The sequence below is a fragment of the Misgurnus anguillicaudatus genome, chromosome 9 (assembly GCF_027580225.2).
Source record: "Misgurnus anguillicaudatus chromosome 9, ASM2758022v2, whole genome shotgun sequence".
NCBI classification, from domain to species: Eukaryota; Metazoa; Chordata; class Actinopteri; order Cypriniformes; family Cobitidae; genus Misgurnus; species Misgurnus anguillicaudatus.
The window spans coordinates 7,583,732-7,610,604 of NC_073345.2; the positions used below are offsets into that span (position 1 = coordinate 7,583,732).

The window sequence follows — 26,873 nt, forward strand, 5'->3', positions numbered from 1 at the left end:
AGGGGGCATTTCACAAGACTTTTTAAGATGTCAAATAAATCTTTCGTGTTCCCAGAGTGTGAAGTTTTAGCTCAAAATACCATACAGATAATTTATTTTAGCATATTAAAATTGACCCTTTGTAGGTGTGAGCAAAATGTGCCGTTTTTGGATGTGTCCCTTTAAATGCAAATGAGCTGATGAAATGCTAACACTGATTGCCATGATGGTGGTTTGTTGAAATTAAAACTCAATTTTTTTCTCTTGCTCTGCACTAAATGGCAGTGCCAGGGATGGATAGTGCAGATTAAGGGGTGGTATTATTAAAATAAAATCCCCTTCTGACATCACAAGGGGAGACAAATTATAATGATCTTCTTTTCACATGCTTGAAGAGAATGGTTTACCAAAACTAAGTTACTGGGTTGATCTTTTTCACATTTTCTAGGTTGATCGAAGCACTGGGAACCCAATTATAGCACTTAAACATGGAAAAAGTCAGATTTTCATGATATGTCCCCTTTAAGTAAGACATTAGATTGAAAAAGCTCACATTTTTAAGTCTTACCCATTTTTAGATCCAACTTTCACTTTTTAGAGTGTAGTCCAGAATTCTCGAACGACTTCACAAATGTGAAAATTAAGATGCAAATAACAATTGATCTATGATCATCAATAACATTTAATTGCAAAAAGTGCAAAGAAGTTCTGGACAAAAAAGCATCAAAACAATACATGCACAAGTTAAACCAAATTCCCTCTTAGATTATTGCATGACTGTAATTTATAATAAATTCCAAAGTGAGCAATATTTCAATTGCTATAAATCTTACACAACCAACATGCTTGCCAAACACCGAATCATGGATTTAATAGTTCACTGGTCAAAAGTGTATTATGTGACTGCTGCGGTGCAAATAATTTAATAAAGATCAGTGGAAGCGGACCATTGGGCTCAAGACTGACTGTTCTTCCTTACAAAGCATCTGCCATGTGACACTGGAATGCATCTCATGTGAGTCGAGTTAACTTCATATACAAGATCCTCTCATTAATTCATATTAATATCTTGATAAGTCCCCTAATTATAACACATCAATCAGCAGATGTGACTGTCAGATGTGACTAGCTTTTTTTAGATTTTTACTTTTACTTTTATTTCGACTTTTATTATCTATGTTGTGTTTTTTATTGCTTGATATTTTACTTTAGTTCTTAAATGTTTTGTGATGTTTATTCTGTATGTACAGCACTTTGGTAAATACTTGTTGTTTTAAAAAAAAGTGCTCTATAAATAAAATTAGATTTGCTTCATCAGTGCTATTTACCATTATAACATAAAAATTATTTTTGCACTTTAATTTTTAAGTTTAGTCAACTTGGATTTACAAGTCATTTCAACTGTATTGACTAGTGATGAGTTGTAACTTTTCAAATAAAGTTGACTAAAGCAAATTCAAATGGACTTAATAAGTTACATCACTTAATTCTTTTAACAGTGTAGGTTGATCAGGTTCACCATCAAAGTGTTTTATTAATGCAGAAATATGAATACATACAGCCAAAAGGTTATAAATATGTAACTAGCCAGACTTATAAAACATGGCAAGTTAAATCAAGCTTAAGAAAAGGAAAGGCCCTTCTGTGGAAAAACCAAATCTACTTCCTTGTATGAAACACTCAAAAAAATCTTATCAGTTGAATGCATTTTAATTACGTGACAAATTCCCACGTAAAAATATTACATTAATATACGCTGTAAAAATGCAGCATGTAGAGGAAACAATTTGGTTATAAAAGTCAATTCGACCTACTATTTTAAGTTTTGACTTGACATATATAAAAACAAGTTGAAATTGTTTAACATAAACATAAAAATATAAAAGGAGTTTGGTTCCAAAACGCAATAAATCCATTTTGACAAATTTGGGTAAAAACGTGTTTTCTATACCAAGAAAGTGACAAGATGAAAACCACTATTTTCTGTTACAAACTTTCACATAGCATCTTTAGGTTATAATAACATAAAAAATTCAAATCCATAATTTCAAAGATTTATTATAAAAACAGATTTTTTTTCATACAAAATGCAATAAATTGACGTGACAAGTTTCATTATTGTTTACAATGCATGGAATGGTGCACTGAGATTGGTTGAGCGGCTTGATTGCATTCTGCAGAGAAGAAGGAGTGCCGTTTGTCGTGGTTTGTGAAAAAAATGGAGAAAAGATGAGAGAATAACACGGCAGATATTGGATTTTGCGTAAAATTAAGAATTAACTTTTTAATACTGACCTGGGCTGCGTTTCCTGATAACGTTGTCTCTTAGCGCACTACGAAGACTCTTAAGTTAAACCTTAATTACAGGTATACCTTTTTTAGGCGTGTTTCCCGAACTGTACCTTAGCGGGATTCTTAAGGTATACTTTCTTACGTATGACGTTACCAGATGCTGTCCATGGCGATGGTGCTGAATAGGTTGATATCGATTGCTCGACAATCAATTATTCACTTTATGTAATAGGTTTTGCTGCTTTATAAGATAGCGGTGTTCTTTATTAAAGAAACATTTCAGAAATAGTTCAAGTTACATTTATGAGGAATATCTTGTAAAAATATTTCAAATTGCAAACAACTAAATTCAACCTTGTATATTTTATTTTATATCAAACCCGTAACTTCATTTCCAAACGTATCCTGCATAAACTGCTCCAATACATCCGCTATGCCTTCACTTTAAAGGATAATTTAGGGGTTCCCAATAAGTGCTGCACAGGGGAAAAAGGTGGGTCGTGAAAGTCACCTGGCTTGGCATTACACTTAAAATATATAAAAACAGATAGTTGTTCATTAGTTCACGCGTTTATTGTGCTTGGACACTGTATGCACAAGCAGCGTTTTTACAATGCGGATAAAGCTTAATGGACTCATTTATGGAGCCTGCCTGTCTACCTCAAATATAACATATAAAATATATATTATGATTGCTTTAGATTTTAGCTTTGATTCGTTTTTCTGTGAAAAATTTGTTGACCTTACGACTATACAAGCAGTAATCAAGTGGAGCAGTTTATTTTGAATGCAGTTGCCTCAAAGTTGACGCAAAGTCGAATTTAATCATAATTAAAAAAATCAACAATTATGATTATGTGATGAATGTGCTCTTGTTGTCACGGTAGGAAATCCACTGTTTCCTCCGTGTCATGTTTTGTGTTTGTGTTTGTACTCACGTAGTCTCCATGTGCTCGTTTGATTAAGTGTTGTCACCTGTTTGTTGATTGTCTCGGAGGTCGGAGGTTCAGCGTCTGCAGTCAGAGGTTGCGGTCAGCCCACCTGGAGATCTTGAACCCATGCAGGTGGGGCGAGCTCGGCTCTCCCGGGAGGAGAGGATCAGGCGGAGATCCCTGGGATTGTGTTTATACTGTGGCAGCCAAGAACATCACATCCAGCGCTGTCCAGTAAAAGTTCAAGCCCGATAGTAAATCTGAGGCTACTATCGGGTGGGATCTCTGCCAGGAAGACCTCATCTACATCGACACTCCTTCCGGTGAGACTACGGTGGTCCACCCACGCACTGGATCAGCACACTTTGGTGGACTCTGGGGCCGAGGGTAGTTTCATGGACGTCAACTTTGCGAGTAAGCTCAACATCCCTCTCACACCTCTCAAACACCCCATTGCACCTTTTGCAGATGGACACAGGTTGCCAGTCATCCCTCAGACCACTATTCCTGTTTCCCTAGTCACATCTGGTAACCATACGGAGGAGATTTCATTTTTCATCACGGACTCACCTCAGACTCCCATTGTTCTCGGTCACACTTGGCTCCATAAACACAACCCCAGGATCGATTGGCGTCTCGGATCTGTGGTTAGCTGGAGCGAGGAGTGTCATTTGTCTTGTCTTTTGTCTGCTGGTGTTAATGTTTCTGAGTCTGTGTTTCAGGGGGAAGCAGTGGATTTGGCTAACGTGCCCGCGGAGTACCACGACCTGAAGGAGGTGTTCAGTAAGTCTCGGTTGATTCTCTTTCTCCTCATCGTCCCTATGACTGTGCGATAGAGTTATTACCAGGTACCTCTCCGCCTAAGGGCAAGTTATATTCCTTGTCTATTCCAGAGACGGCGGCCATGGAGAAATATATATCCAGTTCTCTAGCAACGGGGTTCATCCGCCCTTCCTCTTCTCCAGCGGGGTTCTTTTTTGTGGGAAAGAACGACGGATCCTTGCGACCTTGTATTGACTACCGAGGGTTGAGCAACATAACGGTAAAGAATACCTATCCTTTGCCGCTTATGTCTTCAGCTTTTGAGAGGTTGCAGGGAGCGTCCTTTTTCACCAAATTGTACTTACGTAATGCATATCATTTGGTCCGTATTAGGGAGGGGGACGAATGGAAGACTGCATTTAAAACCCCTAGAGGCCATTTTGAGTACTGCGTGATGCCTTTCGGTCTATCCAACTCGCCGGCAGTCTTCCAAGCACTCGTTAATGACTTGTCGATCAGTTCATATATGTTTACCTGGATGACATATTGATTTTTTCTTCGTCTCTCCAGGAACACGTGCAACACGTACGACGAGTGCTTCTGCGGTTGCTAGAGAATGGATTGTTTGTTAAGGCGGAGAAATGCGTTTTTCATGCACAGTCTGTTTCTTTTCTAGGACACATCATTTCGACTGAGGGTGTTCGCATGGATCCTGAGAAGGTTAAGGCTGTGGTAGATTGGCCATCCCCAGAGTCTCGCAAGGCCCTGCAGAGATTTCTGGGGTTCGCCAATTTTTATCGGCGTTTCATTCGCAATTTCAGCCAACTAGCCGCGCCTCTGACCGCTTTGACCTCCCCTAGTTTGACGTTCAGGTGGTCAGACGCAGCTGAGGCTGCGTTTGCCAAACTGACAATCTGCTTTGTTTCAGCTCCCATTCTTGTCACCCCTGATCGCTCACGTCAATTCGTAGTGGAGGTCGACGCGTCAGAGGTGGGGGTAGGAGCAGTGTTATCCCAGCGTGCATCCTCAGACGGAAAGGTGCATCCTTGCGCGTATTATTCTCACCGTTTATCTCCTGCGGAAGTTAATTATGACATTGGCAATCGAGAGTTGTTGGCCGTCAAACTGGCACTGGAAGAATGGCGTCACTGGCTTGAAGGGTCGGGTGTACCTTTCATTGTATGGACGGACCATAAGAATCTCGAATACATTAGAACCGCCAAAAGACTTAACTCCAGGCAGGCTCGGTGGGCATTGTTTTTCGGTCGTTTCGATTTTACACTGTCTTACGGCCGGGTTCCAAAAACATCAAACCCGATGCTTTATCCCGTCTTTTTGAGCGTTCCGATCGTACTGCTACTCCCGAGCCATTTTACCGGAGACCATCATTATCTCCGCGCTCAGATGGGAGGTCGAATCTAAGGTTTTGACTGCCTTAGAAGGGGTAATCGAAGGCGACTCATTTCATTCCCTTGCCCAAATTGCCATCAGCCAAGGAAACACGTCTTCCGTATACATGGCCTTCCGACAGACGTGGTTTCTGACAGGGGTCCCCAATTTGTGTCCAAATTTTGGCGAGAGTTTTGTAAATTGTTAGGAGCGACTGTTAGTCTTTCGTCCGGGTTCCATCCCCAGAGCAATGGTCAAACCGAGCGAGCCAATCAGGATGTCGAAAGGGTGTTGCGATGCTTGGCTTCCAACAATCCTTCGTCTTGGTGTCAACATCTCTCAATTGTGGAGTACGCACACAATTCCCTGCCAGTGTCATCTACGGGCATGTCTCCATTTAAGTGTAGCTTAGGGTACCAACCACCTAATTTTGTCAGTACTGAATCCGAGGTGTCGGTTCCCTCCGCACACGCACTAGTCCAGAGGTGTCACCGCACCTGGACCAGAGCTCGCAGAGTGTGGCTTTCAACCCAGAATATTCCGATGCGTTCCGTTTCGAATAAGCTTGCTCCCAAATTTATTGGCCTGTTTTCTGTTACCAAAATCATTAATCCGGTAACAGTGCGTCTTAGCCTTCCACCAGCGTACAGGAGGGTTCATCCCGTGTTCCATGTGTCCAAAATTAAACCAGTGATTTTTTCCCGTCTTAATCCGCCTGCTCCGGTTCCCCCCCGCCTTGTATCGTTAATGGGGAGACCACGTATTCGGTTAACCGTATTCTGGACTCTAGACGGAGGGGACGCGGATTTCAGTACTTGGTGGATTGGGAAGGTTGCGGTCCGGAGGAGAGAAGGTGGGTTCCTGCTCGGAACATACTGGATCACCGCCTTATTGATGATTACAATCTACAGGTAAAGCCGGCTGGGAACGTCAGGTGACGTCCTAGGGGAGGGGGTACTGTCAAGGTAGGAAATCCACTGTTTCCTCCGTGTCATGTTTTGTGTTTGTACTCACGTAGTCTCCATGTGCTCGTTTGATTAAGTGTTGTCACCTGTTTGTTGATTGACTCACTCCAGCTGATCCTCATCTTCACTCTGCTACAAATACTCACTCATCTCTCTCCCTGTTGTCAGATCCTCATTCATGTTACTGCCACTCAGTTTGGATTACCGTCTCCCGTGTTCGTGTGTTTGGATTAGTGTTTCGTGTTGTCGTCTTCGTGTGAGTGTTCCGGTCCGTTCCTGGTTTCATCCATTGGCCATCATCACACTCACCACCGACTTCACCATCCAGCACTTCTCACGCCACCGTAGACTTTCGATCACCATTGCCAACATTCTGGACTCAGTCATTATTTCAGTTTATCATTGTATTTACCATCATCTTCAATAAACCTTTTCTGATTGCCTGCACTTGCTTCCTCCTCTCTATCGAGTCGTTACACTTGTGGCATGCGATTTTTACCTGATTTATTTATTTGCAGCTAAAATACTAGCCGGGTAGACTAAAGATTTAACGGATATGAAATGCACATATGAAATAGTGAAATTCGCGGTATAACTGCCATATTTTTACCAACTGCTCCACCCAAAATATTTTTTTAAATAGTTTCTTAAGTCTGTAGCATTAAATAGTTCGAAGCTGATGTTCCTTTGGGAAACAATGAAAAATCTAACAACCATCAGTGTAATGATGTCTAATTATGTGAATGTTTTATTCTTTAAATACAAAAAAAATATTTGCCTAATTGTGTATTGCGACTTTTTTTTTACCAATATTTAGTTTTATAGACTGCAATGTAAGCTTTTATCACAGTGATGGCCCCTAGTGGAGTCATGTGGGATAAGGTATAGCTAAGAGTGCTCCAGACCAACCTTCCGAACGAATGACTTACAGAAGGTATACGTAACTAAGAACGTTTCGGGAAACACGTATTAACGATAAGGTACAGCTTAAGGTACGACTTAAGAACGACGTAGAGCTAAGAAGGTTTCGGGGAACGCAGCCCTGATACAATAATGCAGTGGTTCTCAAACTGGGGCCGCGAGATGGTGCCAGGGGGGCCCCAGTTTTATGACATTTTATAAAATAATTAATTTATCATGAATTCTGTCCAATAAACCTAAAAAAAAAAGTATACTAACCAACAGCACTACTTTGTATAATTCAATACGTTTTGTTTAATTAAAATTGAGTTTTAGAACAGTTTTTTGCCATAAATTTTTTTTGGAGGGGCCACGAAGGAATGTGCCGTACACAAAGGGGGCCGCACGCTGAAAAAGTTTGAGAACCACTGCAATAATGATTTAGGCGGTAACAATTTTTTTAAAATGGCGTTTATCGCGTTTTGAAACCAAAGTCTTCATATGTTAATCTATCAAATATTTGTATCAAATCATGTTTGTTGGATGCAACTAAACACTTTTTTATGTTGAGCAAATGTAATAATTTTATGTGGAAATATACCACATTATACCATATATATATATATATACATTTAACTGATGAGCCTCCTTTTGAGTGAAGGCTACACTGTAAAAATTCCTTGTTGCACTTAAATTTTTAAGTTTAATCAACTTGATATTACAATTAAACTTTCTTGATTAGTGCGGAGTTGCTATAAATTATAAAAATAAAGCAAAAAAACTGAAGCTAATTCAACTTTATTTTTTATAATTCAACTATATTTTATAAGTTATAATAACCCATCTCTAGTCAAGATAAATAATAGTAAGCTAAAACGACTTCTGAAATGATTCACCTGAAAATTTTAAGGCAGCTAAATTTTTTTACAGTGCAGGAATATAAAATAATGCTAAATAAATAGCAAAAAAACATTGCTAATAAAGTGATTTTAACCATCATTTGAAGCAGCACACGAGACGAGTTGTTTTATTATGAGTAACATCAGCAGTACACTCCCCACTGACAAACTTAACACAAACACAACAAACCAATGTGTGAGCCTCCCCGAACCCACGTCTGTATACTGTGGTCAGACTGTGATCTCATAACTATCACAGTGACTCATATACAACAACAGATCCCCTCACGCTCACAGAGCTGGGTGGACCGCCGGGCTACATATTAAATCCAGACATCGCAGTGGGTCCGCCAAACGTAGGAAATGACCTAAAGTGTGTCAGCGTGTTAAAGTACAACGTCATGGAGGGACTTTGGATGAAGGTGTGTGTGTTAGACAGACCAGACACAGAGAGAGAAAGAGGGAGAGAGCTGTTGGGTGGAGGAGGTTGGACTTCCAGGAAAGCATGTTTGCTATGGCAGCATCAGATGTGATGAGACTGCCAAGGAAGGCTGAGGCAAATGCCGTTGCGTAATGTTTCTGTAATGTGCTATGGTGTATGTACGGATGTGTAAGAATTTGTTTTGTTTCTCATGTAGGATGACAAAATATTTAGTACACGGGTAGTCTTGATCATACTGCACCCAAGTTACCCACCAACATTTTAGATCCATGATCATATATTGTATGTGTGGGATGAGTGGTTAAACCTGAAAAACAACTTGGGAAGCCACTGCCTCCATGTGGAAGATTATTATACTACAAGAGGAGGAGAAAGTATCATATGAGCAACTAGAAGGAAAAAGTGTTCTGGGGTCAGAGGAAAAGAAATATAAAACCAAGTAAGAGCTTTATATGGGAACAGATTAAGACTCTTATAAGAAGCATTCTCTCTATCCTTCCTTTTTGTGTTTTCTGTGGAAGAACTACAGCTTCCCGTTACAGAACAGATTTAAGCAGATATGCACCTTAGTTTACATCAACCCTGTTACTTAAGACTTTCCAGAAGAGTTCACATTAAACCTTGATCAAACACACCTGGACCTGTTAATCAAGCTTGTCATGGCTACCTAAGAAGTAGAGGCAGGTGTGCCGAAGCAGGGTTGGGTCTTAAACATGGTGCCCGCGGGCACCAGGTTGCCCATACTAAGTCACCCGCCAAAGCATATTATATTAATAGCCTTAAAGGATTAGTCCATTTTCTTAAAAAAAATGCAGATAATTTACTCACCACCATGTCATTCAAAATGTTGATGTCTTTCTTTGTTCAGTCAAGAAGAAATTATGTTTATTGAGGAAAACATTGCAGAATTTTTCTAATTTTAATGCACTTTAATAGACACCAACAATTAATACTTAACTCAACACTTAACAGTTTTTTTCAACGGAGTTTCAAAGGACTATAAACGATCCCAAACGAGGCATAAGTGTCTTATCTAGCGAAACGATTGTCATTTTTTACAAGAAAAATAAAAATATGCTCTTTTAAACCACAACGTTTCGTCTAGATCCGGTCCAGCGCGACCTAACGTAAATGTGTTGTGACGTAGGGGGGTCACGTGTTACATATATAAAACGCACATTTGCGGACCATTGTAAACAATAAACTGACACAAAGACATTAATTAGTATCACTTGACATACAACAACGTAGGAACGGTCCTCTTTCAAAACACTTGTAAACACTGAGGCGGAGTTTCGCGTTCGTCTTCTGTGACCTCTTGACGTCATGACATATTGAGGTCACGCTGGCGCATCACGACCGGATCTAGACGAGAAGTTGTGCTTTAAAAGAGTATATTTGTTATTTTTATTGTCAAAAATGACAATCGTTTTGCTAGATAAGACCCTTATGCCTCGTTTGGGATCGTTTATAGTCCTTTTAAACTCCGTTGAAAAAACTGTTAAGTGTTGAGTTAAGTATTAATTTTTGGTGTCTATTAAAGTGCATTCAAATGAGAAAAATCCTGCAATGTTTTCCTCAAAAAACATAATTTCTTCTCGACTGAACAAAGAAAGACATCAACATTTTGGATGACACGGTGGTGAGTAAATTATCTGGATTTTTTTTAAGAAAATTGACTAATTCTTTAATTTTAATATTATTACAAAGCTTGGCTTCTTTAATGCATCTTAACATGTTAAAGGTGCAGTGTGTAATTTTCAGAAGGATCTCTTGACACAAATGCAAAATATTATACAAAACCACATGATCAGGGGTGTATAAAGACCTTTCATAATGAACCGTTATGTTTTTATTACCTTATAATGAGATGTTTTTATCTACATATACCGAGGGTCCCCTTACATGGAAGTCACCATTTTGTGCCACCATGTTTCTACAGAAGCCCTTAATGGACACATTTTTTTACTAAGTTGTCTCCGACGATTACATGTTTGTCCGGTGGCGCCTAACGTAGCTTCTCTATGCGTTTCAAAAGCGAGGGGTGACTGAGCCATTGGTTGCAATGCGTAACCTCACCACTAGATGCCGCAAAAATGTACACACTGCACCTTTAAACAATGTTCATTAAATAAATGATGGATAAATGATGAACATTAAATAACATCAACAAAAACAAAAAGGTTTTGAGTAAACTTAAAAAGTAGCCCTTCAGATTATTTTATCCATTGTGCTCGTTGCTCACAAAAATGTTGGAGACCCCTGAGGGTAGATCTTCAGGAATAGGGTTGGTGACCACTGATTTACAGTATGTGTTCCTATATTAATTTTATCAAATTTAAAAATGTATTGTTATATGCCAAAACAAAGGAAAAAGGAAATGCACCACAGGGAATGTATGGGAAAGCAAACCTCAAGAGCAACATGACATTTGTTTATATTTCTTTATTAATGTATTAACAGTTTACAAGACCAAAATGACTACATTCGATCTTCTGAGAAATTGAAACAAAACATTGAACTTGTAACAAAAATATAACATCCTCTCTGGAGAGCTGCTGCATTAAATAAAATCTCAGCCAAAACATGTTTTAGCCTTCAGTCATTTTAGCGCCTCATCATTTGTTAGACCGTCCTTGTCACAACCGCATCAAAATGATGCCTAAAATGTCACAGATCACGATACGTAACAGTAAAGACTTAAAGAATTAAGTTACCACCGAAGCCGCTGTGTACTGATGTTATACAGAAAAATTACAATATCATTTGACAATTGTCCTAGGAAGACAAAAACAAAGTCTCAAGTTTAACCTGTGGCTATATTTGAAATCCTGCACATTAAAACTTTATGCATTTGTTCGGTCAGTGTTAACGTTAAAGCTAATGAATATTTACATCACAGTTACGCACAAACACACACACTCACGTAAAGAGATACTTCACAACAGGAAATTCTGTAATCTTATTTCAAACCCATTGTCTTATCTCTGTGGAAATCAAAAGATTATCTGAAGAATGAGGAAGGTTCAGGTTACTTCTTTATCCAGAAAAATGAAACTTAACACTAAGATTTTGCTTGATAGTATTCCACGAAACACATCAAGTCATATGGGTTTGAAACAATAGGTGTGTTTGATCTCATGTGGCACCGCCTAGACTGACAGGTGTCATTACATCAAAGTACAGTGACAGAAGACCGCTACATATGCTTTTAAAAAGCTCACGCAATACTTTGATGTTTTATTTCTGTCGGTGCTGCATTAAGATGCGCAACTGATCAGAGAATTTACTTTATTGTTGAAATATCTTTAAAGTAACCATTTAATGGATGAATTAAAATGCAAAGCAAAGACTGGCACCGAAAAAGGTGATCATTCACACGAGACATCTTTTGAAAGCTAACACTATCGACATTAGACACCAACACAGCGATGCTGTAAGACATGTGAGCATTAACCGAACAGCAAGACAGCACAGGGGAACACATGGGTAGACCAGCTACAGGTTGGTTCACAATGTGTGCGATCCAAGGAGGTAACAGGAAGTGGTTCTTAGAATCCTGATGGCGTAAGCACGTTCATGTCTCTATGTTTGAGTTTGTGCGGTCGGCTCATCTGTTTCTTTCCCTCCATGGTAGGGATCTCCATCTTGGGGGGAGGTATGAAGCTGGCGGGGTCGTCGGCCATGCGGGTGGCCTGGGCCTTCATCACTTCCATTGGGGTTGGTTTCTGAGCTCCCTTATAAGACTGCAGAGCAAAACCTCCTGTGGAACGCAGAGGGACGACATTCAGGCATGTGATTGGCCAAGGACAAAAAAAGAAGGAAGGAACCCAACATGCAGTAATCTGTACATCAGTGGCGAGACCAGACATTTTAATCTAAGTGGACTTTGGAATAGGGTGGACCTTAATGTATACATGTTATCTAAATTACATAATTTTTCAATATAGTACTGGTTAAATTAATTACATTATGGTTAAGTCACGGGTTAAAAAAAGTAATGGGGAAAAAATTAGAACAAATCAAGCATATAAAAAATAGAAAAGAACAAAGTTACAAATAAAGTAAAATCTTACAGTAGTAATTAGATACAGAAATAAAATAAAATGATACTAACACTGTTTGATTCCATAAATTAAGTATAATTAAAGGCAGGGTGCATGATCTCTGAAAGCCAATGTTGACATTTGAAATCTCCTAAACAAACACGCCCCTACCCCAATAGAATCTGGACCTTCTTTTGACAGACCCGCCCCACACATACGCAACCCAGACAACGATGTTGGTTAGTAGACACGCCCCTTACTGCTGATTGGCTACAAGTGTGTTTTGGTAGTCAGCCTGACTCTCTTTTCCAAAGCGTTTTTCAGATATCGTGCACTCCGCCTTTAATCTTTTTAAAGCTATAGAAGTGATTTTCCTTTTGTCTTCTGTAGTTTGATTAACAGTGACCTAAACATAAGCATTTATTATAAGGGGTACTGTCCCTTTGAGACCGGATAAGCACGGTTCCATACACTGCCACATCTGATTTTTTTCTGAACTGTTCACTTATAATAACCGTTTTTTTATGAGAATACTTGCCAAGACTGGTATTATGAGATAATTTGTGTGTATATGTCAAGCGCAGAGAAATTATGAGTTTGCGTGCTTTTTGAAACATCTCTCTGAGCGTGCTTTGTGAGTTTGTGTCCACTTGAGTGTACTGTATGTGCGCATATTTGGCAGCCATCTTACCACAGGACGCTCGCTCACTCGTAGTTTTAATGGTGCAGGCACTTCCAAATGACCACAACTTGATTCACCTTCCACCGATTTTCAAACGGTTTGGTTTGTTACAAACGTCAAAGATGTATCTATGACACTGCATACTTAAAATAATTTTTTTTCATGAAACATGTTAAAGCATTCAGAATTATAGCCACATTAATAATGTTTGTAAGAAACCAAACTGTTTGAAAATTGGTAAAAATTTGAGCAAGCCACGGTCACTCAAAAGCACCTGCACCATTAAACTCAATGCTATGAGTGAGCGAGCTGCCTGTGGTAAGATGGTCTTAGGTCACCACCACCAGACTTGTTGTTTTAGAAATTTTAATGCCCATCCATATTTATTTTTCAATCTATTTTATTAAGATACAAACAGAAAATATACAGGAAATATGTACAAAAAAAATAATTTTCAGGACTAAATGTCTTCTTTAGGCATCGTCAGTGTTTAGTATGACCTCTCTTGGCACTATACACATCTTGAGCGTTTTTGAGCAGAATGAAGTAAAAAGACTAATTTCTTTAAAATTTGAAATTAGGATTTAACCCGTTTAATCCCACCGGTCACATTTGTGACCGTGTTTTTTTCTTCTTTCTGAAAGCTCTAAAAGTGTTGATGTTGGCTCTGGGCAAGAAATTAAAATGTATTAGGTGTGTTCGACATCGACTGTGGCTGGATGTAACCGATCGGTGAGATTAGTCGCGTGCAGGTGGGGAGGAGCTGAAAACGGAGACGTGAAGTCGGACGCGCTGTGGTTCCCGTAGCTTGCTGCATTTACGTCAGGCATGGCTGATCACGTGCCGTTTGCTTGCTTAATCACATTAAACATGATTTGTAAGATGTAAACTACATAAAAAGTGAATTATACTGTTTTGAATGTCCGTGTATGAGCATGAGTGGAACTGAAGAGGCTTACAGCATCTGTTTTTACAAGAATAAAGTTTAACATAAGCATATATCATTTAAATACCAATGTAGTGGGGTCTACGTTTTTTATCCATTTTATTTTGATGAAGATGATACAATATAACATCGCGACTACATGAAAGAGCTTTAACTGTTATAAAAATACAGATTTGTGAGCATTTGTGGAACTAAGGGCGTAAAAATACACACGAAACACACGTGAGTGTTGTCATGTGGTGAATCCGACCAATCGTGAAACAGCTGTGTCGTCATTACAGCCCGTGCAGCTCCTCTTCGGGAACTGCGCTGGCTAAGTCAGGCGGCTGATCTCGAATCGCTCTCGCGGTACTTAAAAACCATATGACACAGTCACGTGCCTGCAGCGCCAGCTTAAGTCGGACAAAAGTACTAACCAAAATGCACTGCTTCAAGTCAGCCGCCGATCGGTCTGCGCAGCGCCGCATGAAGTCGAACACACCTATTGATTAAAATGTATCAATGTCATGTGACTAGGGTGAAAGGTCACATGATAGGGATGGGCATGATTAATCGACGATCGATAATTGATTGTTAAGAATTTAGTCGATTACGTTAATTTGTTATTGATTAATCGAATACTTTTTTTATCTAATGCATGTTGCGTTGCCTAGCGTAGCGTGTGTCTTGAAGCAATTAAATGAATTTCACTGTGTGGCAGCAATTCAACATTTTACCACCAGGGTGCAATATTTGACACCATACTCCGTTATCTGTGACCTTCTGTTTTGATTTCAAAAAAAGAATCATGAAGAGGTCATGATTTTTTGGAACAAATGAGGTCTCTTTTTAAGAATGCGGCTCGCAGCTGCAGGTTCCACTGCTTAAGAGCACCGCATATTCAAGCGCCGTTTCATGTTCCGTTTGTCTAACTAAATGTAGTTTAACTGTTTGCCACAAGTTGATCTTGTAATAAACGTCTCATGGAGGAAAACACGCTGTATTTTTGTATTCAACATTTTTGAATTATAAAAGTTAAATAATTATTTTTTATTAAAAAATATTAATGATTAATCGATAGTCGATCGTTAATTCTCCCGACAATCGACTAAAAAAATTTAATCGAATGCCCATCCCTATCACATGACCAGATCAGTTTACTTCCTGCTTGCACATCTAGAAGAAGATGTCCACCTCAGACTACTACAAAAAGAAGTAAAACATCTTAATTAACAAATAGAACTATCAATTTTGTAGGTGGGGTCACCTACAGATATATTTTGAGAATTTTTTTAACGGTCACAATTGTGACCGGTAGTATAACACACTTTTTCTAATGTAAATATGTCTAATTGAATTTTAATGAAGTCCGGCTATGATGTTTCCCACTGGTCACTTTTGTAACCGAGTATAAAACCTAATTTTTCACTAACTTAACCAACATAAAATCAAAGAAGGCATAAAGTTTGTGTGTTAGGGAGGTCTAAGGAGTAAATTGCATGTATTCAAATTCCAAGAAAAAATTTGGGATTAAACTTAATAGTGATGCACCGATGTATCGGCCGCCGATATTTATCGGCCGATTTTTGATGAATTTGAACCCATCGGCATATCAGCAATAGCACGAGAAAGGCCGATAACGATTGTTTATTAATTACCCGCATAAAGGCAATGAATTGCATGTTTGTTGTTCAATTAAAATGATTTAATGTTCTGGTGTGCACTATACTTAAACACCGACAGAAAACCTTTGTTGAGCTGGCTCCAATGTCTTGAACAATAAAAGAAACAGACTGGACTTTAGTGGGTGAAAAGAAGTCCAACTTTTTTTGAATTAGCAATCGGTATTGACCAGAAGTTATCTGTTTAAATCGGTATCGGCCCAAAAAATCCTATTGGTGCATCCCTAGGATTTAATTTGATTTAGGTTTAAGAGATCCTGCAGTTTCTCGCTATTGCTCAAGTGGAAGGGGAGTTTACACTGAAAACTTGACGCATCAGTTTACATTTTTATACAGTTTTTAATACTAAATACAAATTTCCAGTATTTTCTGGATGTATTCTAGTAAAGAGACTGAGAAACAATTATATATGATCACTGTAACATTGCAAACACAAATCTAATTCTGGCATGGTGGCTCTAAGACTTTTGCACAGTACTGTATATTTTCATATTTTATTAGGTTCTTTGATAAGGTTAAAATACATAGGCCTTTGTAGCAACGTAACTTGCGTGATGTCCCCAAACTTTTGGCCTCACGTTACGAAAGCGCCAAGCAGCTCCCGCTGCCAGCCACAACAACAAAACAAACAGAGAAATAAAAGACGATAAGGTAAGGAGAAATTAAAGTTGGGAATTTATGAAGTGATAAAGTTTTACTGCGTTTTGTATCTTATACTCGACTGATGACTTTACGTCCCCAATGTAGTCGCTCTGCGCATTCTCAACAAGCATATGCATGACAAAAAACTCAGGCTGATTGACATCAAAGTAGTGTGAGATTCTCGAATCACTCTCTTGGTACTTTGATGTCACCTGCCTGTCGATTTTTGCAGCACTGCATGAAGTCAAAGAAACCTCATGCTACACGCTAGATGACGGAGAAGCGTGTGTCTACAAACAAATCTTATAGCCCCCCATCCTCACAAAAATAAAACTGATTTACGTGATTTAGACAAGTCATCCCACCAAGGTCAGAAAATATGGAAATCCATATACAGAAAAATTACATCCCTGTCAGCTGGAGTGTGTTAGCACTATGATGTTTGGAGAAGGGGGCGGCGCAACATCTGTTGTACTTTCGAAACAACGTTTGAAGAGCTTTATATTGTTACACTGGACCTTGTTTCTGTCAACAGAACAGATCTGGTCTCAGCAATGGTTAGTAAATATAGATAAAAGTCCTAAGATAAACATGAGGAGCTGGCGGGTCCAAATAATGATGTAAAGTGTGAGCTGGTATCTTAAGCGCTTTACTTCTCCAAGGCAAGAGACTGTTTAGCATGGTTTACAAAACAAAACTTAGTTTAAATAGTTGATTAAATTAGTCAACAACACAGGTTTCCTTTCCAAAATGTAGCATTTGTAGGTGGTTTAATGCAATGGTGAGAGGAATGTGTAAAACCATCCATATTAAATACCAAAACTCACTCTCACATACTCATAACAAGAACATGGGCATTATTTGAACAAATCATGCTGCTTACTTTTGCTTCAGTGCTGATAAAATTGATTAAATCAACATTTTTGGGTGATTTAGTTCATTTTGTGGGAAGATGCAGGTTTACCTGTTGGGGCTGGATCTGTACCTGGGTCAGTGGTAGATTTGCCGACTTGAGGTCGAGGTCCAAAAACGCTCCAGCGCTCCACGACTCCCTCACCTGTAGGCAGATCTATACTGGAGCTAGAGCTGGTACTCATCTCAGAGCTTGTGAGGGATGCAGTAGAGCCCTGACTGCTGAACCAGCCTCTGCCAAACACACAAAAATTCATTTTAGATCACACAAATGACACATGGATAACAAATGTCACTGTCACCTCGTACTTGCGTTTCTGTTTGGGTGATGACTGTGGGGTCCCGGCGGGTGTTGACTGACTGGAAGATGGCTGTTTATCCTCCCTGGCATCCACGCTTTGCATCTGAAGTTTCTATAGTATCAGCAAACACGTAATTTATAAGTATGAAAGGGCTATGGTCTTTACAGAGACTATAAACAGCTTGCAAAGAATTGTATTTATTTAAAATTAAATGCATGTAAATATTTAAGACTAACATGAAAACTGTTGACCACAGTAAGTGAATTTTTTTCTACGAGAGCAAGAAAGCTGTCAGTGTGGAGAGAGATGACAGAATACTGAAAACTGATCTATACGGAGTTAAGCAGCTAAACCTATGTTGAAAAAAAGCCATAAATGGTTGCCAACCCGTAGGACGTGTCAAATCCTTTATGATAAAACTGAATTCAGAAGGGATGGTTCTGTATGAAACACATTGCCTAATAGTAGTGATTCACTGATGAAACATTTCTGTGATGATACTAATATTTGATTACTTGAAATTCAGTTTTGCTTTTTACTTGTTTCAAAGTATTATGTCATGAAATCCTATCTATGATGCATTTTTTTGCTCCTTTTTGATTGCCAGGATATACAGTGAGGAAAATAAGTATTTGAACATCTTGCTATTTTGCAAGTTCTCCCACTCAGAAATAATGGAGGGGTCTGAAATTGTCATCGTAGGTGCATGTCCACTGTGAGAGACATAATCTAGAAAGAAACATCCAGAAATCACAATGTATGATTTTTTTATTATTTATTTGTATGATACAGCTGCAAATAAGTATTTGAACACCTGAGAAAATCAATGTTAATATTTGGTACAGTAGCCTTTGTTTGCATTACAGAGGTAAAACCTTTCCTGTAGTTTTTCACCAGGTTTTCACACACTGCAGGAGGGATTTTGGCTCAGTCCTCCACACAGATCTTCTCTAGATCAGTCAGGTTTCTGGCCTGTCGCTGAGAAACACAGAGTTTGAGCTCCCTCCAAAGATTCTCTATTGGGTTTAGGCCTGGAGACTGGCTAGCCCACAACAGAACCTTGATACAGAGCCACTCCTTTGTTATCCTGGCTGTGTGCTTCAGGTCATTGTCATGTTGGAAGACGCAGCCTCAACCCATCTTCAATGCTCTAACTGTGGGAAGGAGGTTGTTACCCAAAATCTCACAAAACATGGCCCCGGTCATCCTCTCTTTAATTCAGTGCAGTCGCACTGTCCCATGTGCTGAAAAACAGTAGGGATGGTGTTCTTGGGATGGTACTCATCATTCTTCTTCCTCCAAAAACGTTTAGTGGAATTATGACCAAAAAGTTCTATTTTGGTCTCATCTGACCACATGACTTTCTCCCATGGATCACCCAAATGGTCATTGGCAAACTTAAGACGGGCCTGGACATGTGCTGGTTTAAGCAGGGGAACCGTCCGTGCCTTGCATGATTTCAAACCATGACGTCTTAGTGTATTACCAACAGTAAACTTGGAAACGGTGGTCCCAGCAAATTTCAGGTCATTGACCAGCTCCTCACGTGTAGTTCTGGGCTGATTTCTCACCTTTCTTAAGATCATTGAGACCCTACGAGGTGAGATCTTGCAAGGAGCCCCAGTCCGAGGGAGATTGACAGTCATGTTTAGCTTCTTCCATTTTCTAATAATTGCTCCAGAAGTGGATCTTTTTTCACCAATCTGCTTGGCAATTTCCCCGTAGCCCTTTCCAGCTGCGTGGAGGTGTACAATTTTGTCTCTAGTGTCTTTGGACAGCTCTTTGGTCTTGGCCATGTTAGTAGTTGGATTCTTACTGATTGTATGGGGTGGACAGGTGTCTTTATGCAGCTAACGACCTCAAACAGGTGCACCTAATTTAGGATAATAAATGGAGTGGAGGTGGACATTTTAAAGGCAAACTAACAGGTCTTTGAAGGTCAGAATTCTAGCTGATAGACAGTAGTGAGTGATGCAAAGTCTGATTCATTTCCGCGAACCGGCTCTTTTCGGACAGTTCGGCTCATTGAACCCGTTCAAAAAGCCAATTCACCGGTTCCTGACGTCATCAAGAAATGACATCACTGCGCATTTACTGTATCAATCAAACATTCAAATAAAGTCGGTTGTGTCAACACATTAAAACATTTTTTTTTTTAAGTTGTTTTTGGGAAGGCATAGCTGATTTATTGCCTTTCATTCACAAGAAGTTAGTAATGTTTGTGGTCACAGTTTCAATCGCGGATCATAAATAATAAATCGTCGGCAATCCTTGCCTCGGCAATCATCGACAAACTTCGTTCGGTTCTTTTTGAGTCCGACGTGCTATTTTGGCTGTGCATACTACCCGTAACCTATGCCCAAAACTAAAGTTTGATTCAGTTCGATTTGTGCACCGGATCAACCAGTTACTTCCTGAGAACCGGCTCAAAAGAACGATTCGTTCAAGAACCTAACAAAGAATCACTAATAGACAGGTGTTCAAATACTTATTTGCAGCTGGATCATACAAATAAATAGTTTTAAAAAATCATATATTGTGATTTCTGATTTTTTTTTAATTATGTCTCTCACAGTGGACATGCACCTATGATGACAATTTCAGACCCCTCCATGACTTCTAAGTGGGAATAGCAGGGTGTTCAAATACTTATTTTCCTCACTGTAATCTGCCCTGATTATCGTCTGTCCGATAATGGATAAAATGTGTATCCCTACTTAAAACTGAACAAATAATTAGGGTTTGGATCAGATCTGTGAAAATTCTGGTTCTATGTGGGCTTTTTGTTGCTGTTCAGAAAATTTCAGACAGTTCAGATTTCTTTTCATAAGATGTATTGCCCCTTCTGCCCGTGTGACATTCTTTTCAAAAACTCTCTCTATTGTAGAACTTGAATTTGATTATGTTTGTGCAATAAATAAAGCTTCAATGTATCAGATGTGAAAAACTTCTTGCTGGAAGAGTTTATAAAGTTTAGGATTTAACATGTACTGAGGGTGTCTGCCTACATGCATGGACTCTGCCAGACGATGATAGCGGGTCTCCTCAGCAGTCAGGCCTTTGTGTGGGGTGTAGCCGGTATCAGTCAGTCCTGCCTGCTTCTCGAACCTGTGCATGTTCTCCTGGGTCTGTTCTGCAACACAAAGCAAAACGTCAAATTACGATAACCATTTCACACAATTTCACAGCAGATTAAGACCGTTAAATACAGTCCGTGAAGCTCTTACTGATGATGAGGGAATTCATGACAGACGAGGCTTTTGCTTTCAGCACAGGATGAGGGGGTTTGGGTTCTAAGGTTGCACTTTGTTTTGCTCCTGCATCAGACTCATCTTCCTAAACATATACAGAAGGAGATAACAGAAGATCCATTAATATTTTCCTACAAAATCAATTTAAAGCATTCTTCACAATTACTAACTACCAATATTACAAAGACATCTACTAAGATGCCTTTATGTGGTCTGGTATAGATGTATTCTTTGCTGTAATCACACTGTTTAAGGTTTGACTGTTTAAAGCAAAAACACGCAATGAAAAACGCACCTCAGCGAGTCGTGCAAACTTCCTCTCAGGAATAACAGGTCGCTTCCAAAGGTTGCTAATATTAATGTCGGATGGAGGCGGAGATATGGGTCGCTCAAGGTTATCATCATAGCTGAGAGCTCGGCGGGTCATCCCGACGGGGATGGACATTCCTCCGAGGAGACCATCAGAGACACCTGAAGCTGCTTCCAGAGCTGAGGAACAAGAGCACAGTGATGCGTCACTTTATCCAAAACAAATCACAAATGAGGGAGCATTTAACATTTTGTCTAAGGGGGGGACAACAATAAGCATAGTCTCCAAAGCTAGATTTAAATGTAGGAAGGGAGTTGAAGCTAAGCAAAGATGAAAAACATAACATTTGCATAAAAGGGGCTTCAAAAACTACTAAAAGTGGCAAGTTGTGATTAAGTTATTCAAAATATAGGTAGGTATGCATGTTTTATGCAATATGTGATGACTTGCTAAATGATGTGATCTATGGTGTGTGATACAGTAAAAATCAATTTGAATAATAATAAAATATATTTTAAAACAGAAAATTATATATGTTTCACATTCTTTCTAACATACCTTTGTCTCACAAGTATTAAAATAAGCTATTGCAAAGCATTGCTATATGTGTATCGCGATATGCACGTTTGCAATATTACGTTGCTTTCAATATACCATGCAGCTCTATTTTATGCATTGCAAAGTGTCAAAATAGGTCTCTTTTCTTTACCTGGAAGCTCTCCAGGTCTGGACACCATGTCTACAGAATGTCTGTTACACCAAAATGTGAAACGCTGGATAAACCCAGTACGACGAGAGACTGGAGCAAATCTATTGGGGGAAACAAAGTGAAATATTAACTAAGCATTATTTGAGGGTAAGGCCAAAGAAATCATCCAACAGTATGAGATTAATCATTAAATAGTTTTGCAATCTCCTGGCACAGTGTGACCATCTGTTCCTGCATTGAGAAAATGATCCCAATATTATCAACGAATGGGTGGACTAGATTTACAGATCCCCTTCATTTTTATCCAAGCAGATTTTCTAAACCATTCCCACATGGTATACATAAGGAATATTTAATGATGGGCCGTTAAACTATTCAAAATAATGCACACCCAAGGTGGTAATGCCGCCACACCGCAGGTGTGCATTTTTATCTTAAGGACCAGTGTCAATTATTTTGCTTATACCACAAACATTGCTCTGGTGGTTATTTTAAGACAGCCTGTTGACGTGGACATGACGGTCATTATCATAATTTCGCCACCTTCTGGCTCACAGCCTGTAAGCAGTTTATGTTTTCATATTTAAAGAATTTGCTACTGACTAAACCATGATTCAAACACAAGTTTTGTGCAGTGCAGAGTAGCGCTTGCTGTTTGTCGTTTCTATTATCACAAATGCAGACATGGTTTTAATGTTGATACATAAAATTAGGTGTTTTTTTACCATAAACCACACAAACCTAGCCTGGATGCCAGCCGATCGTAGCCCCGCCCACAACATTTTGAGAACGGGAAGATCGGTCTGGGGTTTCTGCGTTGAGGAGCTACTATGCTAGACCAAAAGCTGGTCGAACCAATCAAATTGTCAGGGCGGGCTTTATACGATGATGGACAGATGATCAACAGTAACGTAATGAACCATGTCACCAAAGAGCGCGTGTGTTGAATCTGTTTACAACGAAATGGCTGCCGCTGTAGAATTCAGGGGCCTCATTTATCAAGCGTGCGTACGCACAGAAGTGTGCGTAAAGTGTGCGTAGGAACAGTTTTACGCAAAGTGTGGAATTTATCAAATTGCACTTATACTTAGAAATGTGTGTAAATATACGCACACCTCGGAGTATGCGTACGCAGAGCATCTAGTGGTAGAATAGCGATACTACACAGGACCCTGTTCCAGTGAGTATAAAGAAGTGTCTATTTATTATCCACAAGCAGGTGTTAAAAATGATTAATGTCAGTATGGTAACAGCAAATAAGTATAATGATTTATTTGTGATATGTATCTGTATCTGTGAAAGCACATGTGATTTGTATTAATGAAGTCTCCGTCAAATGCTTGACACAGTGCAATGGCTTATCTTGCGTTATTGGAAGACTTGGCAAATAATCCATTCTGCCGGTAGCGCGTTTTCAAAGATCGCGCCAATGATGCTGGTTATATGCTGTTGTCCAAGGTGGAAAGTTGTCTGTCCTCCTCCAGTTGCACTCGTTTCACGTCGGTGTGCTGTGACGCGTTTTTTTTTGCTGATAATTTAATGTCAAACGACTTTTTAATTTCTAAAAGTGTTCTCATACCCAACGGAATTAAACTCACTGTAACATGTTCCCATGCAGATTTGTTTTCTTTTGTTAGTCATTCCTCCCATACTAAGTGAACCAAACAGGATGTGTTATTAGGATTTAACCTCATCCACCAGTAACTCAATTTCTGCGTCTGTAAAGTTTCTCTTTTATGCTCTCTTTGCCATTATTGCGACGAGGGAAAAAGCACAACCACGTGACTTATAACGGGAGGTGTTGTCACCATATATGGTTCATTGGAGGCGTTTCGAAATGCAAATGAACATGAACGTGCACGAGCATGGTGCTTAAGAACAAGTGGGATTTATCATCAAGGATTACTTACTGATGTGCGTACGAACCACGTGCGCACGTTTGATAAATCCCGATTTTTTTGTACTTAGGCACATTCTAAATTTCATTCGTAGGTACAAATATAGAACATTTTCTACGCAATGTTGATAAATGAGGCCCCAGATGTGTGGATTCTGACATTGAGTCTGTTCTAAAAGATATCGACAGAGCATTGATTTTAAAAGAGGGCGAGCAAGGCATTTGTTGATGTTTTTGCCATCCTTCCTACGGGATTCGGCAAAAGTTGGTTGCAACTGAAACTGGTATCAAGGCGATGCAACTCGGCGTGCATGACGAGATGGATATAATTAGCGGTCATTGCCAACTTCTTTTCGGAAGCCCGGAATCGTGGTTGCTGAATAAGTGGAGGGACATGCTAGGCTCCAATATTTTCAAGCCAACGTAATGGGTATCGTCGTGGATGAAGTTCACCTAACGTACAAATGGTAAGAGATAGTCTTACTGTATGACTTAGTAAATACTTAATGTTGTGATATAAACAAAATGTTGTAAACATAGTAGGTGTTGATGTACGTTCTCTAAGACTTAGTATAATCACAATCTTAGTGTCATTGTAGCAAAATAACTAACGGTCGGTCAGGCTGCAAAAGACGTAACGTACGTCACACACTCCGTTGCTCTGATTGGTCGTAGGTCTATCCAATTGAGTGCAGAGGCATTTTTCGGTTGAGACACGCCTCATAATTATAGCTCAATATAGCGGTATCAGACTCAAATTCTGACTAGAATTGAGTATGACAACGTCAGGCTAACACAAACCCATTGTATTACACCAAATAACATAGTTTTTAGCAACGTAATAGGTGCTCTTTAAAAAAAAATTTATCCACTCATGTTGTTTAGAAAGCTGTATGACTTTAACCTTTTTGCAAAATACAAAAGTAGAAACTTTAATGAATATCTACTTATAGAAAAACATAATGGCTTCGAATGACTCAAAGGTGTGTAAACAATGACGGTGCTTTATATATTTTTGGTTAAACTAATCCTTTAATGAGGTTAAAACACCTAATATTTAAAATTTAAATAACTGCACATTTCCAGGTAGGCTGTGCAGACAAATAACAATACGTTTAATTAAGTAAGTACTGCTTGATCGCCCAAGCTGCAATTTATTGTTGCGGCAGCCTCCGGAGGTCACATATGCAGGCTGCATTCATCATCATGTCTGGCTTATTTTAGTTAACTGAGCATTACATTCGCAAGACATATGCATATTGACACAATTTACGATTAGCTAAGATTAATAGACAACTTTATAATTGTTAATATTCTGAAATAAGACTTGATGATGTATGTAGCCTAGAAATGCGACCTCCGGAGGCTGCAGCCTTCGGATTGAGAAATGGCATCCGGGTATCTTGTGGATGCTTACATCATTGCTATAGCAACAGATGTACAACAACACATACTGCCTAAATAAACAAACAGATCAGATTTCACATGAACAATCACGGCTAAAAGTCAGATCTGAGATCAAATGCAGTAATTAAAAGACATGAATTTGGGGCAATGCCCCTATGAAACAAATGAACATCACTTACTGGGAGCTGATGCACCAATGCTAGTGCACAGGGTGATACTTGCAATGCAAGGGCATTGTTTTAAAGCACACGAGAGAGCACAGCCGGGATGGAAATGGAGAACTGGAGAAGAACCAAAAAAGCCATCAAGCCCAAGTAATATTATCAGCTTACAAAGGAGATAAATGTCAGACTTCTATGCACTTTCAACATAACACAACACAGGTCATTAAATGTTGTATTTACATTAAGTTAGGTAAAATAAAGGCTAACCTTTACAATTCAATGCAAAATGACAATGCAATGACTAATAGTGGTATTACTCAACACTGAAACTACTGAGTAACGTTATTGTTGATGGAGCATGTATGTTTCTCAATACCACATATTGGATATAATAATACAAAAAAACTACTAAAACAACAAATCTCAATAGTGTCTAGGAAAACAGCCCACACAGGGATCGCAGCAGCTGTCGAAATGATGTTATTATGTAACGTTAAGTTAATGTTTTTCACTTTCCCAGTAACGTTAGTGCTGTGTGAAATGCTACCACATTAGCGTCTAATATTACCACTCAACATGTTTTGTCTATCATTACAACGCTCGTGATTGAAAACAGAAGAGGAACAATAACCATCTGACTGAATATCATCTCAAATTTGACAAGAAATTGGTTTAAAATGATATGTAAATGAGCAGCATAGCCGTTCAATCCAGTTTTGGCGACCTGAAACCGGTTTGAGGGATGCGCTCGCGAGCTCCTTTGAGGAGCCCACAAATCAGTTGTTTTTACCTGCTGACGTGTTTCTCGCCTTCTCTACAGCACCTAACAGTCCAGCAGAGATATAGAGGGCAGTTGTAACAAAATGGTTAAATAACACATCACAGCCGCTTGAGAAGCGTTAAGCTTTGCATTTGCCATAACTTCCCCACCCAACCACTGATATTAGCAGCCAGCACCGCGCACATACACAGCTGGGGCTTCACTTCCCGCTCATTCTCGCGAGACTTCACTTTGTTATTAGTAACAGCTGTTGTAGTACCTGAATCTGAACACACAGGGCAGTAAAAGACCATCATAGGCCTGCTCGACTGCACAGACGATCGCCGTTTCTCAATCCGAATGCTTATTTCAGAATATTAACAGTTATAAAGTTGACTATTATTCTTAGTTAATCGTAAATTGTTGTGACTTGCGAATGCAATGCTCAACTTAAATAAACCAGGCTTGATGACGTCTGCAGGCTGCAGCTTTTGAATTGAGATTAAGTCCCGCGAGAGCGATATGGAAGTAAAGCCTTTCGAATGGCTCTCGCGGTGCTTTGATGTCATACACTGTCCGGTCTGCGCAGCGTCAGAAGTCGAGCAAATCTAATAGCTTATATTG

At 39.3% G+C, this 26,873-nt stretch overlaps 1 protein-coding gene and 1 long non-coding RNA gene across 6 annotated transcripts; one reads left to right on the forward strand and one right to left on the reverse strand.

The window, feature by feature from the left end:
* Positions 1-280: 280 nt before the first annotated feature.
* LOC141366056 (uncharacterized) lies at positions 281-6,766 on the forward strand. Its single transcript, XR_012371010.1, has 3 exons — positions 281-994; positions 3,269-3,617; positions 3,723-6,766. It is a non-coding gene; the product is annotated as an uncharacterized lncRNA (long non-coding RNA).
* A 4,224-nt stretch (positions 6,767-10,990) lies between these two features.
* On the reverse strand, positions 10,991-26,483 carry kiaa1191 (KIAA1191 ortholog). 5 transcript variants are annotated; one of them, XR_008637854.2, is made up of 10 exons: positions 26,280-26,483; positions 25,505-25,606; positions 22,022-22,122; positions 21,298-21,491; positions 20,979-21,087; positions 20,760-20,884; positions 17,759-17,862; positions 17,502-17,683; positions 11,207-12,323; positions 10,991-11,174 (listed from the first exon to the last, which is right to left on the reverse strand). XR_008637854.2 is itself a non-coding variant. In XM_055180211.2 (9 exons), exons 3-9 carry the CDS (start codon positions 22,047-22,049, stop codon positions 12,112-12,114), a joined length of 933 nt encoding a protein of 310 aa, XP_055036186.1. In that variant the 5' UTR covers positions 22,050-22,122; positions 25,505-25,606; positions 26,280-26,483; the 3' UTR covers positions 10,991-12,111. The 5 variants fall into 5 exon arrangements, 4 of the variants coding, with proteins under 4 accessions (XP_055036186.1, XP_055036184.1, XP_055036185.1 ...); XM_055180211.2 differs by having other exon boundaries at positions 10,991-12,323; positions 17,523-17,683; XM_055180209.2 differs by having other exon boundaries at positions 10,991-12,323.
* Positions 26,484-26,873: the final 390 nt, after the last annotated feature.

What these genes read in the sequence shown, in the direction of transcription:
- kiaa1191 (XM_055180210.2), bottom strand. Translation starts at nt 22,049, where the DNA reads ATGGTGTCCAGACCTGGAGAGCTTCCAG. An exon ending in TCACCCAAACAGAAACGCAA is followed by an intron (nt 17,684 to 17,758) that starts GTACGAGGTGAC and finishes TGTGTTTGGCAG; the next exon opens with AGGCTGGTTCAGCAGTCAGG. An exon ending in TACAGATCCAGCCCCAACAG is followed by an intron (nt 12,324 to 17,501) that starts GTAAACCTGCAT and finishes TGCGTTCCACAG; the next exon opens with GAGGTTTTGCTCTGCAGTCT.